This window comes from Heptranchias perlo, chromosome 4 (genome assembly GCF_035084215.1).
Source record: "Heptranchias perlo isolate sHepPer1 chromosome 4, sHepPer1.hap1, whole genome shotgun sequence".
Lineage (NCBI taxonomy): Eukaryota > Metazoa > Chordata > Chondrichthyes > Hexanchiformes > Hexanchidae > Heptranchias > Heptranchias perlo.
The window spans coordinates 98,808,107-98,826,605 of NC_090328.1; the positions used below are offsets into that span (position 1 = coordinate 98,808,107).

The following is an 18,499-nucleotide window of genomic DNA, read 5'->3' on the forward strand; positions in this document are numbered from 1 at the left end:
CACAAAATACACGTGTCGTCTATTTTTTCTTTCCTTTTTATAACACTTTTTCATCTGCTTATCTTCATATCTTGTCCAATTCATTGTCAGTTCTGAGTTGCCTCTCCTGATTCCACTGCCCCTCCTAATTTGGTATCAATTGCCCATTTCACCATTTTGCATTGAGTTTCTGTGTCCAGGTCATTGATGTGAATTAGAACCAGTAATGTTCCCAGCAACAAACTATAGTCATGCAATGTATGTATGTATGTATGCTATGTATGTATGCAATGTATGCATGTATGTAATAAAAAAAGCACAAACCTTCCAGACCACCTTTCTGGTTGGAATTCATCAGGATCGTCAAAAATGTCAGGATCCCTGTGGACAGCAAAGGCGACGAATAATGCTAAATAACCTTTTGGGACCTTGTAACCGCATAGTGTGGTGTCCTGTCAGAAATAGCACACAAAAAAAGATTTAAAAACTTGCTCAAGTTAAAAAAGCTATTTTTGAATGTAGTCTTCCACAAAAAAAATGGAAAGAACTTGCATATATATAGCACCTTATCACATCTCTCAGAACATTAATTACTTTTGAAGTGGGGTCACTATTGTTACATAGGCAAACGCTGCAGCCAGTTAACATATAGCATAATCCCAATGACAGTGAACGACCTTTAACATAGTAAAACGTCCCAAGACACTTCACAGCAGCATAATCAGACAAAATTAACTGAATCAAAGAAGGAGACATTAGGACAGATGACCAAAAGCTTGGTCAAAGATATTCTCTTTTAAGATGCTCCTTAAAACCAGAGAGGTGGAGAGGCAAAGAGGTTTAGGCAGGGAATTCCAGTGCTTGGGGCCTAGGCAGCTGAAGGCACAGCCACTAATGGTGGGGTGATAGAAATCAGGGATGCATAAGAGGCCAGAATTAGAGGAATGCAAAGTTCTCGAAGGGTTGTAGGGCTGGTGGAGGTTACAGAGATAGGGAGGGGTGAGGCCATGGAGGGATTTGAACATGAGGACGAGATTTTTAAAATTGAGGACATGGCTAGAAGGTGTGATTCTGCAATCTAATTTGATAGCTCTTTCAAAGACTCGGTACATGCACGATGCACCGAATGGCCCCCATCTGTGCTGTAAGATTCTATTGCACCTGTTACCATTAAGAGTAGCTACAACAAGAAAGAAAGTCGGTACCTGCTTTGCTATTCTTCGTCCGCCAATAAAGGATGGCCAGAGTCTTTCCACCTCTAGCAGCACATGGTTCAAGTAATCTTCATTTTCTTGTGCACGTTTACGAACACTGATCTGATTAGAGATAAACGTAACACTGAACATCAGCATCAAAATACAATGTAAAGTAAACGTGCACCTGATGGCCATTGTAGCTTCATTATTTCATCAGGGATAGCCCTAAACACTAGAGGACAGAAATTGCAGGCTCCACTGCTGGTATTGCAACCTCACTAGATTCAAGCACAGATCAGAGAAAAGGCTACAGCACTGTGGCCCCAATTCTGCAACCGGAGCAGACACCATTTTATACACAAGTTTCATTCTTTATTATCCCGGGGAAATTGTGAGCTAGATATTTTAATGTTAGTTTGCAGAACATTTCGAACTCCATGAAATCTAACCCATCAGTAAAAGAACCACTCGACTTGGTGGGTTCAAGTGACCTGGATCCTTTTCTGGATACTGAGTAATTCTATATAAAATTTATCCTGCTGTCAAATCAGTGATGGTATGTTTTGTTTTTATATCACTCAACATGCACAGTTCGTATTGATAGCTGTACTCTTTATTAAATTGGTCTGAATAAGGTCATTAGACTCTGTCATGCTATGTTACCCAGTACCACTGTACATCTGAAAGTCAGCTATTGTAATGTTTATATTGATACTTGTATTGCCATGTTATGCAGTATGATATAATTAAATAAAGCAGCTTATTTGTGGTACAAAGCATGTTGTACCTACAGAATCATGGAATATTACACTTGGTCCATCAGGTTCTGTGCTAGTGATTTTCCCCACGTGAGCCACCTAGTCTAATCCCAATCCCCTCCACACTCCCCATACCTTTTAATATCCTACCTGGTCTAATCCCACTCTCCTGCTCACTCCCCATTCCCTACAATACCCCACCTACTCAACAACAACTACTTACATTTATATAACACCTTTAACAAAGCAACATGTCCCAAAGTGCTTCACAGGAGAGGGATCAAACTAAATTTGACACCGAGCCAGAGAGGTATTAGGATAGGTGAACAAAAGCTTGGTCAAAGAGTTAGGTTTTAAGGAGCATCTTAAAAAGGATAGAGAAGTAGAGGGATTTAGGGATGGAATTCCAGTGCTTAAGGCCTAGGCAGCGGCTGCCAACGGTGAGGCAATGGAAATCAGGGATGCGCAAGAGGCCACAATTGGAGGAGCGCAGAGATTTCGGCAGGGTGTAGGAGGTTACAAAGATAGGTAGGGGAGAGGCCATGGAGGGATTTGAACAAAAGGATGAGAATTTCAAATCCGAGGCATTGCTGGACCGGGAGCCAATGTAGGTCAGCGAGCACGGGGTGATGGCTGAATGGGATTTGGAGAGAGTTAGGATACGGGTAGCAAAGATTTGGATTAAGTTTACAGAGGGTGGAAAGTGGGAGGCCAGCCAAGAGAGCATTGGAATAGTCGAGTCTGGAGGTAACAAAGGCATGGATGAGGGTATCAGTAGCCGATGGGCTGAGGCAGCAGCGGAGACGGGCGATATTATCAGAGTGGAAGTAGGGAGTCTTGGTGATGGAGAGGATATGGGGTCGGAAGTTCATCACCACTTTAACATTGAGGAAGTGATCAGCATTGGCTAAAATGACCCCATCTATAGGATCTGGTCTAAACTGAACTGTCATGTAATTTTATTTCTGCTTGTTAGTCTAATTCCATTCTCCTGCTCATTTCGCATACTCTTTAATCCATGTAATCTAATCCCACTTTCCTGATCACTCTTCACAGCATTTAATATCCCACCTAGTTTAATTCCGCTCACTCCCCATCCCTTTAACATTCCTCTTTTTCAAACATGTATCTAAACAAATTTTTAAAAGAATTTATGGACTCTACTTCAACAACAGAAAATGCAACAATCTCTTCAGCAGTGCTGCTGTTAAGGCTAATGCCCTTAGGTATACCGAGGAAATCAGGACACAGTAAACTAATGTGAACCTGACCCTTAGTGAATTTCAGTACATTCCATCAACTAAGTCAAACTGTGCATGGATACAGTGAAGATCTGAGATATCAACATTCTAGAGAACAAGTAGAGTTTTTCTAACAGGATGATTCTGTCACAACAGTATCCGGCATCCTTGCGAGTCCAGAAAAAGAGGAAAGAAATGCTTTTTCATGTCCTCAGGACACCCCAAAGCACTTTACAGCCAATGAATTGTGACTTACTCTTTGAAGTGCAGTTACCGTTGTTATGTAAGCTAATGCAGCAACCAACTTGCACACATCATGGGTCCCTCAAGCAGGAATTAAATGAATGACCAGTTAATCTGGTTTGGTGGTGCTGGCTGGGGTTAAATGTTGCCCAGGAAACTGGGAGAAGTCCCTTCTCTAACATTTCAGAGTTTGTATGTTCAAAAATTGCAGGGTGGGCTTTGCAAATCAGCTCAAACTGACCAACATGTTAAGTGAGCTCACTGTAATTCAGCAGTGTACCCAGAAGAAGTTGACGAGTTGAAGCTTTTCTAGAACCTGTTCTGAATCTGATGAGCAGTGTGTTGCTATATGGAGGTGAGAAATTCCACAGGCCCTAGATATAGCACCTGCAAAAAAAATCTACTTAAATGTACATGGGACCTGTTGGTTAATTTGAAATACTGCATCACCCATTTAGGCTAAGACACTAAGGTTTGCTTTCGTATATTGTTGGGGCCCTCTTGTGGTAAGAACCTAATACTTGCACTGCAGCCTCTGAGGGACTCTGGGAAAAACTCCTGAGGACATGAAATGTTTTGAAACCAACAGAGTACTCTCGTACAGGTCTGCTATCGCATGTGTACCTCTTGGAAGGTCAAGACAAAATGTAAAAATAGTACAGACCCTTTCTATAACTAAAACTTCCTTCTCCCAAGTGTATGCTGAAGAATTACTTTGGTTCTACAGACATTTTAAAAAGTACACATTCAAAGTAAGGTGTTCTTGGTCATCAATTGTCTTTCAGAATGCTTCCCATTTAGATTGGGTATCCTACCAATCAGCAGCTATCTTATCTCTATACGCAATACCACGTTTACATCCTTTGAGAAAGTTAAGAGGCTCAACAGATGTGTTACAAGAGACCAGACTCTGTCACGTCAAGGTGCCATACACTAGTGAAGATTTTAGAAATTGGATCCTACAAGTTTTTACTTGATTGATAAGTAGGGATATCCTGCCACTCAGGGAGGCCCCTGCTGCTCTTGGGGTAGGGCATTAAGAGTCTGAGCACCTCTGCCATCAGGGCTTTTGAAGATGCTGAACATTTGTGCTAATCCTGGTCCAGCTGAATAGACTATAATACTTCAATGGCACTTTTGGTACCGAATGTTGGATTTCAGATGAAGAGGGGGAGCTGCACTTGAAGGGAGTGGGTTGGAGACAAGGTTACCATACTGTAGCACTGAATGTTCAACCAGTGCTCTCATGGAACGCAACTCCCCATTGGGAGCACAGGATTAATGTATCTACCCTAATATATCCTTCTTGGCTTAAGCTTGAATGAAATCTGTTCTGTTTTTTTTGTGTCCATGCTATACCTATTTATTCCCAGATCTCTGCACTCCTCCAACTCTGGCCTCTTACACATCCTCGATTTTCATTGCTCCACCATTGGAGGCCGCGCCTTCAGCTGCCTACACCCCAAGCTCTGGAATTCCCCCGCCACACTATCTCTCCCTTCGCCTTTAAGACACTGCCTAGAATCTCTCTCTTTGACCAAGCTTTTGGTCACTTGTCCTAATATCTCCTTATGTGGCTTGGTGTCAAATTTTGTTTGATAATGCGCCTGTGAAGTGCCTTGGGGTCGTTTACTACATTAAATGCGCTATATAAATGCAAGTTGCTGTTGCTGCTGTTGTAAGGTGTCAATCAGATGAACTTTCCCAGAAAATGTGCACCAAGGATACTCATTTCAGTAAAGCAGATTCAGATCCTAGATATTCCACATTAATGTGAGGGATGCCCACCTTCTTATCAATTCCCTGTGAGGGATCATGAAAACTAATTCAAAACAGTGTCATTCTTGTGCAACAGGTGCTAGGGAATCCAGAACCACATGAATTTGGCACATTCTAAATTTTATAGTATTTACTGCCTGGAGTTGAATATTTCAGTAACTTTTTCACTGAGTCACTGAGTAACTCAGCATTACCACACCTGACTCTTGCTCAGTTGTGGATAGTAAGTTACATAGAAATGACTACATGGAAGCAGGCCATTCGGTCCAACCAATCCATGGTGGTGTTTATTCTCTAGATGAAGAGTATTCCCAATCATGTGCCCACCCTGTTCCCATATCCCATTATTCCCTTTTCCTTCAACCACCTATCTAATCTGTTCATAAAAGGCCACTAGTGAGTGAGGAGGACCCATCGTGACCTTTTGTTGTTATTCTGGGGCAATCCTTGTCGAAGCTAATCAGGCGACTTTTAAAATCATGGAAGCATATGTGCCAAAACTGCTCCCAGTGCAAAAACCTTGTGCTAGAAGCACAAATTTGTAACACTGCCTCTTGGAATTTTTTGTCTGAATAAAAAGTACTCCCCTAGACTTCCCATCCCTTTAAGTACTATTTAATTCATAAATTTGCTGGTAGCTAATATATATGTAAATCATGAAATTAGTAGTGATTAATTCCAGATAACAAATCAGGAGATTATCACTCCAATGAATTGTGTTTAGTGAATAGAAACAAATATAAATAAATTGAGATATGTAGACTAATTTTGTAGCCTAGTTTATTTAAATTAATGACTAACTATGAAATAAAGCTATGTTTGTGTACACCGACATTTAGAATATTTAGAGGCCAACGTACTAAATTACCTGACAGCAAAGGAGTTGTACGATGACACCCTCAAACAGGCCACTGAGACAAAGCTATGGAACTGAGGAGAAATAGAGACAGTCTGATGGAAAAGAGTACAACACAGTACAGAAAAGACAGAGTTAGAAGGAACAGGCAGGTAAATAGGTTCAAAGAACAGTCAATAATGTTAGACTCTGAGAAAGAGATGCTCAGACTGGGAGGAAGAAAGGAAAAGTACACTGAAACCAACATTTAAATTAAATTGATCACTTTGATCAATAATTACAGCCAAGAGAGATTATTCTAATCAATTTAGATCATGGTCTTATTAACAGTATAAGGAGAGATGGGGGTACCTTGTTTGATCCAGCCAATTCCAGCGTAAAGGAGGTCAACAGCGATGCAAGTGCCTTGGGAATTAGTGCTGAAATAAATAGGAGGAGGTGCTGTGCTGCATTGGTGTTTTCTGGGAACGGTACATCCCTTATTTTGGAGATGAGCCTGATTAAGTTAAAAAAAATTACGCATTTACAAGCCAGATTTATTAACTATTACTGGACTACTATAACTACGTGAAGAACGTGAAAGGCAAAGGTTTTCATTAGAAAGCTTAAGAGGAGTGTTAAGGAGGCAAGTGAAAGACTGAATGGCCATGAGGCTTGTTACTTCAGCATCTGCTATTAAGAGTTTTGCTAAATAGTCTTTAAGTGGATTGCTAAAAGATTCTTCATGTGCTGACCGATACATTTCTGTACAGAATAAAACGTTTGTTGTCTTACCGCCCATTAAAAGGGCTGTGGATGGTTGGATAAGGGAAGGGTTCGACAATGGATACCGCTGTAGAAGGTGGTTACAGTCCAACTGTGTGTGCACCATGAAGACAAGTAGCTGTAAAGTGTCCCTTGAAAGTTACACCCTTTGCATCATTATATATTTTCAGGATGCGTTAGGATTCTCGTGTGTGTGTGTGTGTGTGTGTGTGTGTGTGTGTGTGTGTGTGTGTGTTAAATCTATGGGGCAAATGAAGGGGTAAATTTTACAAATTAACACACCTGCCACAGAGTTCTGTGTAATGGGAGTGCACTGTACAGGTACTGAAGTGTAGTGGGTATGTTACTGGACTAGTAACCCAGAAGCCTGGATAATAATCTGGAGGGCATGAGTTCAAATCCCACCATGAGAATTTGAATTCAGTTTTTAAAAAAAAATTGGGACATAAAAATCTGGCATCAGTAAAAGTGACCATGAGGCTGATTGTTATAAAAACCCAACTGGTGCACTAATGTTCTTTAGGGAAGGAAACCTGCTGCCCTTACCCGGAATGGCCTATATGTGACGCCAGTCCCACACCAACATGGTTGACTCTCAACTGTCCTCTGCCAGCTTTTTATGTCCAGATTTTTTTTTAATAAACTGAATTCAAATTCTCATAGTAGGATTATATTTTTTGAAGAAGTCACCAAGTTGGTGGATGAAGGGAGCGCAGTAGGCATTGTCTGCTTAGACTTCCAAAAAGCTTTCGATAAGGTATCACGCAAGAGGATTCTCTGCAAGATCAAAGCCTCTGGTATAAGTGGTAATATATTAAGCTAGATTGTGAACTGGCTGGAAGGCTGTAGGCAGAAAGTAGTTATCGATGGATTTGGATCTGTTTGGAGACCAGTCACCAGTGATGGAACCATTGCTCTTCACTATTTTTATTAATGATCTAGATGTAGGTGTTGGGGGTATGATCCGCAAATTTGCAGAGGATACCAAGATCTGTGCGAGTGTCAGGACTGTAGACGATGCTCAAATGCTTCAGGCGGATCTTGATGTGTTGGGGGACTGGGCTCGTGACTGGCAAATGATGTTTAATTTGGAGAAGTGCAGTGTTATGCATGTGGGCAGGATAAATGTTCAACATACATACACCCATCAGGGAAAAGCATTAAATCAGGTGGAGGAAGAATGAGATTTGAGCGTTCCAATGCATAGATCTCTAACGGTTCATGAGCAATGCCGTGAAACAATAGCTAGAGCAAGTAGGGTGTTGGACTGTATTTATAAATTGACTATAAGACAAAGCATAATGTTTTGTCTTTGTACAAGACCTTGGTTAGGCCTCATTTGGAGGCCAGTTCTGGTCTCCTCACATGATAGGTGATATCGAGGCTTTGGAAGGGGTGCAGAGGACCACTAGATGAATTCCCAGCCTAAGGCATCTTAATTATCAAGATAGGCTAAAAGAACTGGGATTCTACACTTTAGAGAAGTGTAGTCTAGGGGGTTATAAGATGATGAAAGGCATAGACTGTGGTCAAGTTGACAGTTTGCTCCAATTAAATAGGTTAGGGAGGACCAGGGGTCACAATTTTAAGATGTGCAAGGCCAGATCTAGGTTCGATGTCAGAAGGTGGCTCTTTTCCCAGAGAATAGTGGACCTCTTCAAGAGAGAGCGGGACCTGTTTCTGGCTGGGGTGGAGATCACCTCTTATAAAACGCGAGTAATGTAATGCATCAAATTATCTGGGCCAGAGTGATCTCCTGGACTAGTTTCGATCACCAAAGGGGTCGGATTGGAATTTCACAGATTTTTTTCACCAAATTGGCTTGGGTTTTTAATCTGGTTTTTCGCCTCTCCCAGGAGATCACATGGTTTTTGGTGGGATGGGGAGTGTATATATTGTGATACACAATTGTGTGGGACAGGCTGGATGGACCAGAGGGTCTTTTCTGTCAGTCATTGTTCATATGATACTCAGTTGTATCACCACCTTCTCAGGGCAATAAAAGTGAGGATATGCTTCAGTTGTACAGGCCCCATCTGGAGTACTGGGTTTAGTTTTGGACACCTCACCTCAGGGAAGATATATTTGCCTTGGAAGGGATACAGTGCAGATTCACCAGAATGATACTGGATCTTAAATGTTAAATTATGAGTATAGGTTGCATTAACTTGGCTTGTATTCCCTTAAGTTTAGACAGTTGAGGGGAGATCTAATCAAAATATTTAAAATGACAAAAAGGATTCAATAGGGTAGATATAGAGAAACTATTTCCTCCAGTAGGGGAATTCAGAACAATTAGAACTAGGCCATTTAGGAGTGAAATCAGGAATAACTATCACACAAAGGGTAGTGGAAATGTAGAACTCTCTTCCCCCAAAAGGCAGTGGATGCTGGGTCAATTGAAATTTTCAAGACTGAGATCAATAGATTGTTGTTAGGTAAGGGTTTCAAGGGATGTGGAGAAAAGGTAGGTAAATGGAGATGAAGTACAGATAAGCCATGATCTGATTGAATGGCAAAACAGGCTTGAGGGGCTGAATGGCCTACTCCTGCTCCTATGTACCTGTGAGTCCCACTCTCACCCACCACTGGATATGCTTTCCCCAAATAGCCAGAATCTCCCCTGCTCAGCATGCCTTCCTTGCAGTCCAATTATCTACAGTTAGGGGGACTCAGGCACTTCAGGTAATGATAGAAACTCAGCAATACGGCATTTAAAATAGCAACATAGGAATTGCTAGACGAAAAAGACCAAGGTCCATCTCATTCGCCTTCTACCATCCTTGTAGTTTGCACGGTACAATGATAATGGAGTTGACTAATCATAGCAATCAATCACTATCAATTAGTCTACAGCAGACCCAGACATGACATGAGGAAAACCCCCAGTAGTGGAGAGCTTTGAGAACCATAGGACAAAGTCACCTCTTCCTCCCAATCATGTTACACTTACCACATGTCATGTCTCAAATTATTCATACACTGTTTCATAAAATTATTAATATTATTTTCTGAAAGAAATCTATCTAAATTGTATTTGAATGAATCAGTACAAACTATTTCCATCATTTCCGTAGGGAGTCTGTTCCATAGATTGACCACTCGCTCACTGAAATATTGGGCCAGAAATTGCTCCTGAAATGACAGAGGTGCTCAACAGCGCTCTCCGTTTTTAGTGGCGAATTGAAGGAGCAAGTTCCCACGTTTGCACATGTGCACTAAAATGTGGAAATCATAAACTTGTTCCTATTGGTTCACCAGCGATTTGACGGCTTAAAATTAAAGGGCCATCGCACGCTGCAATCAGAGAAATCATTGCAAAAGTGGCAACTTGCTCATCTGCCCAGCTGGAAAGTAACTAATTACGCCACCAAACAGATACGCTTAAAAATACCAGGTCTAATCTAAGTTATAAAAGCCCGCTTAGTCTTAATGTCTGCCAAACAACTAAAAATTAAATTTTTTAAAGTGTGGAGTCTCATATTGCTCCGTATTTTAAAAGTTTCTGGTCATTAAAAAAAAATTAAATATTCTTTATTTTTCCCTTCTGTCTCTTTAATTTAATTCAATTATTTCTTTGGCTTTTTATATAAAAAAATTAAAATTTTTATTTACAATGACATCCAGAATACTAACTTTAAATGAATGAAGTCTGCTTGAGCAATACAGCCTGAATCTATGGGCTTGATTTCTCTTCCTGACAGGTTTTGTGGGCTATTCTTCTATTCTCACAGATTGTTCCATGCACGTTAACTCACGCTGCTCAGAGGCTGGGTTGATAGCATACAATTTTTTAAAAGTTCGAAATAAAGCAATTCGACGTCACAGAGCCCGCAGTAAGTATCTTCGTTAATTTAATTTGGAGGAACTACAGTGAGCATTGCCATGCCACTCTGCGCAATTTCTGGCCCCATTGTTTTTGCAGATTAGTTTTGAATTTACCCCCCTTCAAGCGCAGGCCAAGTTCTCTGGTTCTATTATTCTGGACAAGGTGAAATAGTTTGTCCAGAACAGTTCAAATCTGTTGCTGAGCGTAGTCCCTCAATGAACTTAAATCCACCTTTTCTTGGAGTCACTTGAGGGGTGCAAGGAAGGGTCAAAAGGTACAGACTGGATACCAGTGTGGACTATCTGCCTCAATTAATTAAGCCTAAACAGTTCAAATACTGCCTCTTGTTACTATGCCACTTAGGGATACACATGCTACAGCCATTATTTACATAGCACTGGTAAAATTTCAATCTTTAATTATTTGATACAAATTAAAGACCATGGTGTGTAGTCATTATTGATTCAGACAGGCAACGTTTTGGTTACATGCTCAAAAAAAAGGGGAGCAGTGAATCCAGGTTATAATCAAAAGAGAATGGGGATGTTTAATGGTAATGCCAATTTAATATTCCTATCATAAGGATGGGTTCAAGCTAACTCAGAAAATGTGGGAAATTCAGCATATTACACTAACTGCTCTCTATCTTTGTAAGTGGAGGGGGGGGGGGGGAAAGAGGATGGAATGAGGGGATGTTCAACAGCGAAATGGAGTGGCAGGCAGGTCAGGTTGCAACAGAAGTTTTCTTATCCCAGGTGCCAGTACCTTCCCCCCAGACCTACAGTCAGCAGTGCATGTACCTTACTTTGGAAGAGGATTGGTAAAGATGGCTGCAGTGGAAACCCTGGCCATCCAGGGACAGAGCAACGTAGGAAATTCAATCCAAACTGGTTGGACAAATGCTGAGTCTAATTTCCAAGAAGTCCCGCAGTCAGAGTTGGACAGTTTTTAAAAGAGAACTGTAAGGGAAGGTTTGTCCGACCTCATTGTTGTGCAGTGGTCTGTTCTCGGATAGATCAATGGTAGCCACGAGCAGATGTTCTTATAGGAAAGGCTATCAGAGGAAGGATGTTAGAACTCAGGCCAACAGCCTCCCCTGATAAGAGTGCGCTTTGGCTGCATATCTTCACACGCTCCATTCAAAAGTAATGAGTGCTGCACAGCAACAGCTGGAAGGCACCCTTGGCACCAATACTGCACCAACCCCAGCAAGTGCCACTGGTCTTTTCACCATTCCCTCAGAATAGTAACAAAATCCTTAGGTGGATGAGCTATTACAATGAATCTACAGTAAAGAAAAAGGCCATTCGCCCCAACTGGTCTATGCCGGTGTTTATGCTCCACACGGGCCTCCTTCCTCCCACCGTACTTCATCTAACCCCATCAGGATACCCTTCTATTCCTTTCTCCCTCATGTGCTTATCTCGCTTCCCCTTAAATGCATCTTTGCTATTTGCCTCAACTACTCCTTGTGGTAGCGCATTCCACATTCTTACCACTCTCTGGGTAAAGTTTCTCCTGAATTCCTGGATTTATTAGCGATTATTTTATATTTATGACCTCCAATTTTGGACTCCCCCCACAAGTGGAAACATTTTCTCTATGTCTACCCTATCAAACCCTTTCATTATCTTAAAGACCTCTATCAGGTCACCCCTCAGCCTTCTCTTTTCTGGAGAAAAGAGCCCCAGCCTGTTCAGCCTTTCCTGATAAGTATATCTTCTCAGTTCTGGTACCATCCTTGTGAATCTTTTTTGCATCCTCTCCAATGTCTCGAAACCCTTTCTATGATATGAAGATCAGAACTGTGCACAGTACTCCAAGTGTGGTCTAACCAAGGTTCAATACAAGTTTAATATAGCTTTTCTTTTCAATTCTATCCCTCTAGAAATGACCTCTGTGCTTGATTTGCCATTTTTTAAATGGCCTTATTAACCTATGTCATCACTTTTAGTGATTTGTGTATCTGTACCCCTTCGGTCCTCTAGCCCGTTTAGACTTATTATCCAAGCAGTATGAGGCCTCCTTATTCTTGCTACCAAAATACACCACCTCACACTTATCTATGCTGAAATTCATTTGCCTATTCTGCAAGTTTATTAAAGTCCTCTTGCATTTTGACGGATTCTTCCTTTGTATTAACTACATCCCACAATTTGGTGTCGTTCGCTAATTTTGAAATTGTACTTCCAATTCCCAAATCCAAATCATTAATTTAAATTGAGAACGACAGTGATCCCAGCAACGATCCCTGTGGAACACCATGTCCCACCTTTTGCCAGTCTGAGTAGCTACCCTTAACCCATACTCTCTTTCTGTTTTGGAGCCAACTTGCTATCCATTCTGCTACCTGTCCCCTGACTCCACATGCTCTGACCTTAGCCAATAGTCTACAATGCGGTACCTTATCGAAGGTCATTTGAAAATCCAAATATATTACATCTACTGCATTACCCTTGTCTACTCTTTCTGTTGCTTCTTCAAAAGAATTCAATAAGGTTGGTCAAGCATTACTTTCCCTTCTGAAATCCGTGCTGACTATTCTTTATTATATTTTTGTTCTCTAGATGTCTTTCAATTACATCTTTAAGTAAAGATTCCATTATCTTTCCTACCACCAACGTTAAACTAATTGGTCTATAGTTCCCTGGACTTGTTCTATCTCCTTTTTTAAATACAGGAATAACATTAGCTGTCTGCCAGTCCTCTGGCACTATTCCATTTTCTAGTGAATTTTTATATATAAGTAACAGTGCCTCTGCTATCTCCTCCCTAACTTCTTTTAATATTCATGGATGCAATCCATCCAGGGGTTTTATCCTCCCTCAGTTTGATTAGTTTATTAATTATCTCCCCCCTTTCTATCTTAAATGTTTTATTATCTTTTTTGATCTCTTCTTCTAATGTCCTGCCCACCTTGCTGGACTCCCTGGTAAATATGGAGGCAAAGTAACTACTCAATATTCCTGCCATTTTGCTATTGTCACCCGTGAGTTTATCATGTGCATCCCTTAGTGGCCCTATCGAAATTCTGATTTTTCTTTTGTTATTTATGAGTCTGTAGAATACTTTATACTATTTCTTTTTAATATTGCTTCATAATTTAATCTCATAGTTCCTCTTTGCTTTCCTAATTGTTTTTCTGACTTCTTTCCTAACCTCTTTATATTACCTTTTGTCACCCTGTCCTTTATTGTCGATGTACTTAGAGTATGCCTTTTTCTTTAGTTTCAATTTTACCCTTATGTCATTATTCATCCATGGAGTTTCATTATTGGCTAGTTTGTTCTTGCTTTTTAGAGGAATATATTTCTCCTGAACTCTACTGATCACCATTTAAAATATTACCTACTGCTGTTCTATTTCTTTGTATGTCAACATTTTTTTTCCAGTTTACCTTCCATAGTTCCATTCTTAACCCCTCAAAATTAGCGTTTTTCCAATCTATTATTTTGGCCTTTGTCTTATTTTTGTCCTTCTCAATCATTATTTTAAACCTTATGTTATGATCGCTATTGCCTAGATGTTCCCCCACATTTCTCTTATCTGTTCTGGTTCATTTCCCATTACTAGATCCAGCAGTGATTCCTCTCTTGTTGGGCTTCTCACATTCTGTGTAAGAAAGGAGACTTGTACATTCCCGGTGCCACGTGCTAGTGAATGTAGAAATAGGAGGATAGAGCAGATGAATGCGTGGCTGGAGAGATAGTGCAGGAGGGAGGGCTTTAGATTCCTGAGGCATTGGGACAGGTTCTGGGAGAGGTGGGACCTGTACAAGCCGGATGGGTTGCACCTCAACAGGGCCAGAACCCTTGCAGGGAGATTTGCTGGTGCTGTTGGGAAGGGTTTAAAACTAGCTTGGCAGGGGGATGGGAATGTGAGTGTAGATTCAGATGAGACAGAATCAGAACTGGAGAGAGAAGGCAGAAAATTAGTAGGTGACTTAGGAAGGCAGAAGAAACAAAGGTTACAAAATAAACAGCCGGGGAGTTTGGCAGTGCTTAAAGGTATATACCTCAATGCAAGGAGTATAGTGAATAAGGCAGAAAAGCTGAGGGCACAGATAGACACGTGGCAGTATGATATCTTAGCTGTTACAGAAACATGACTTACAGGGGCAGGAATGGCAGCTCAACGTTCCTGGTTACAGGGTTTTCAGACGAGATAGAGAAGGGGATAAAAAAGGAGGGGGGAGGTGGCAATTTTGGTTAAAGAAACAATTACAGCTGTGAGGAGGGATGAAATGTTAGAAGGATCATCAAATGATGCCATATGGGTTGAGCTATGGAACAAAAAAAGGGGAAGTCAAACTACTGGACGTGTACTATAGACCCCCAGTCAGAGGGAGATGGAAGAACAAATAAGTAGGCAAATTTCTGAGAAGTGCAAAAACAGTAGGGCAGTAACAGTAGGGGATTTCAACTACCCTAATATTAACTGGGATACAAACAGTCTGAAGGGTAGAGGGTGCAAAATTCTTTTAAAAAGTTCTCCTGAATGCAATTTAAGACAGTACTTAGCAAGCCCAACATGAGAGGGGGCAGTTCTGGATTTAGTTTTAGGAAATGAGGCAGGGCAAGTGGAAGGAGCATCAGTGGGAGAGCATTTTGGTGGCAGTGATCATAATTCAGTTAGTTTACAATTTTACAACACCAAGTTATAGTCCAGCAATTTTATTTTAAATTCACAAGCTTTCAGAGGCTTCCTCCTTCCTCAGGTGAACGTTGTTGGAAACGTTCACCTGAGGAAGGAGGAAGCCTCCGAAAGCTTGTGAATTTAAAATAAAATTGCTGGACTATAACTTGGTGTTGTAAAATTGTTTACAACTGTCAACCCCAGTCCATCACCGGCATCTCCACATCACAGTTAGTTTAAGCATAGATATGGAAAAGGACAATGATAGAACAGGAGTTAAAGTTCTGAATTGGGGCAAGGTCAATTTTACTAAGCTGAGAAGTGATTTAGCAAAAGTGGACTGGAAACAGCTACTTGAAGGTAAATCAATGTCAGAGCAGTGGAAGGTGTTCAAGGGGACGATTCAAGGGGTGCACAGTAAACATGTTCCCACAAAGAAACAGGGTGGGGCTGCCAAATCTAGAGCCCCCGGATGTCAAGGAGCACATAAGGATAAGATAAGGCAGAAAAGGAAAGCTTATGTCAGACACAGAGAACTCATTACTACAGAAAGCCTAGAGGAGTATAAGAAGCGCAGGGGTGATATTAAAAGGGAAATTAGGAAAGAAGAGGTTGGAATGAATACTATTGGCAATTAAAATCAAGGAAAACCCAAAGATGTTTTATAAATACATTATGAGCAAGAGGATAACTAAGGAAAGAGTAGGGCCTATTAGAGACCAAAAAGGTAACCTATGTGTGGAGGCGGAAGATGTTGGTATGGTTCTTAAATGAATACTTTGCATCTGTCTTCACAAAAGAGAGGGACGACGCAGACACTGTAGTTAAGGAGGAGGAGTGTGAAATATTGGATGGGATAAACATAGTGAGAGGGTAAGTATTAAGGGCATTAGCATCTTTGAAAGTAGATAAATCACCAGGGCCGGATGAAATGTAGCCTAGGCTGCTAAAAGAAGCAAAGGAGGAAATAGCGCAGGCTCTGACCATCATTTTCCAATCCTCACTGGATACAGGCATGGTGCTGGAGGATCGGAGGACTTGTTTAAAAAGGGAGCGAGGGATAGACCAAGTAATTAGAGGCCAGTCAGTCTAACCTCGGTGGTGGGCAAATCATTGGAATCAATTCTGAGGGACAGGATAAACCATCACTTAGAAAGGCACGGAGTAATCAAGGACAGTCAGCATGGATTTGTTAAGGTTCGGTCGTGTCTGATAACTTGATTGAATTTTCTGGGGAGATAACAAGGAGGGTTGATGAGGGTAGTGCATTTGATGTAGTCTACATGGATTTTAGCAAGGCTTTTGACAAGGTCCCACATGGCAAACTGGTCAAAAAAGTACAAGCCCATGGGATCCAACGGAGAGTGGCAAATTAGATCCAAAATTGGCTCAGTGGCAGGAAGCAAAGGGTAATGGTCGACGGGTATTTTTGTGACTGGAAGGCTGTTTCCAATGGAGTTCCGCAGGGCTCAGTACTAGGTCCCTTGCTTTTTGTGATATATATTAATGATTTGGACTTAAATGTCGGGGGCATGATTAAGGAGTTTGCAGATGATATAAAAATAGTGATTGATAGGTAAGCTGTAGACTGCAGGAAGATATCAATGGACTGGTCAGGTGGGCAGAAAAGTGGCAAATGGAATTCAATCTGGAGAAGTGTGAGGTAATGTATTTGGAGAGGGCAAACAAGGCAAGGGAGTACACAATAAATGAGAGGATACTGAAAAGTGTAGAGGAAGTGAGGGATCTTGGAGTGCATGTCCACAGATCCCTAAGGTAACAGGACAGGTAGATAAGGAGCTTAAGAAGGCATATGGAATACTTTCCTTTATTAGCAGAGGCATAGAATATAAGAACAGGGAGGTTATGCTGGAACTGCATAAAACGCTAGCTAGGCCACAGCTTGAGTACGGTGTACAGTTCTGGTCACCTCATTACAGGAGGGTAGAGAGGGTACAGAGGAGATTTACAAGGATGTTGCCAGGACTGGAGAATTTTAGCTATGCGGAAAGATTGGATAGGCTGGGGTTGTTCTCGTTGGAGCAGGGGAGGCTGAGGTGTGATTTAATTGAGGTGTACAAAATTATGAGGGGCCTAGATAGATTGGATAGGAAGGACCTATTTGCCTTAGCAGAGAGGTCAATAACCAAGGGGGCATAGATTTAAAGTGATTGGTAGAAGGATTAGAGGAGAGCAGAGGAAATTTTTTTTAACCAGAGGGTGGTGGGGGTCTGAAAGGGTATTAGAAGCAGAAACCCTCAACTCATTTAAAAAGTACCTGGATGTTCACCATAACCTACAAGGCTACAGGCCAAGTGCTGGAAAGTGGGGTTAGGCTGGGTGGCTCATTTTTGGCCGGCGTGGACACGATGGGCCAAATGGCCTCCTTCTGTGCTGTAAATTTTCTATGATTCTATGATATATACTGTAAAAACTCCATTCCTTTTCTCCTTTCCCTACCTTTTCTTGCCAGTTTATTTGGGGGTAGTTGAAATCTCCCATGATTATTATACTCTCCACTAGTGGGCTTTTTCGGAGAGTTACATGATACAGTCAATCTTGACTATGTCTTCAGGAGGTAGAACGGATAGCAGAGTTCTAAGCAGATGCAAGCACCTTTAAACTGATGTTACACATGTACATTTCAACTCGCCAAGTCTCAAGCCACATATAGAAAAGATTCAGAAGTCCAGACCTGGTCAGATATAGTTTAATATTTTAATATTCATTACTTTTATCCTATGTATCAAACCCATAGTATTCATTACTTGTGCTAGATATTATGAGGCTGATTTTCCAAGCTTGCACTACTGGCAGGGAGGTTGCTTATAACCGTGCAGATAGGAAATCGTAGGCGCACTGCCCTTGATCTTTCAAACATTTCCCAAAATGTATGGCCTGCAGATGAGGCTCAGAAAATCAAAATCATGGAATCTTACAGCACAAAAGGAGGCCACTAGGCCCATCATGCCTGTGCAAGCTCTTTGAAAAAGCTATCCAATTAATCCCACTCCCCTGTTTTTTTCCCCTCTAGACCTGCAAATCTTTCCTTGTCAAGTATATATCCAATTCCCCTTTGAAAGTTACTACTGAATCTGCTTTCACCATCCTTTCAGGCAGTGCACTGCAGATCATAACTCACTGCGTAAAAAAAATTCTCATCAACCCTCTGGTTCTTTTGCCATTATCCCTCTACTGCTTGAATGGAGACTTGGCTT

The 18,499-nt window shown here is 41.2% G+C and overlaps 1 protein-coding gene across 11 annotated transcripts in view; it reads right to left on the reverse strand.

Annotated features, from left to right (window-relative positions):
* Nucleotides 1–18,499, reverse strand: part of LOC137321142 (putative cytochrome P450 120) — a 122,356-nt gene that overhangs the window by 47,077 nt on the left and 56,780 nt on the right. For all 11 annotated transcript variants that reach the window (XR_010962722.1, XR_010962720.1, XR_010962721.1 and 8 more), the window contains 3 exons: nt 6,404–6,548; nt 1,185–1,295; nt 304–431 (listed from right to left, as the gene is read on the reverse strand). Coding sequence is in view for 8 of the 11 variants with exons in the window: in XM_067983381.1 (XP_067839482.1) it covers nt 304–431; nt 1,185–1,295; nt 6,404–6,548 (384 nt within the window). In the remaining 3 variants the exon portion in view is untranslated. The remainder of the gene's footprint in view (nt 1–303; nt 432–1,184; nt 1,296–6,403; nt 6,549–18,499) is intronic.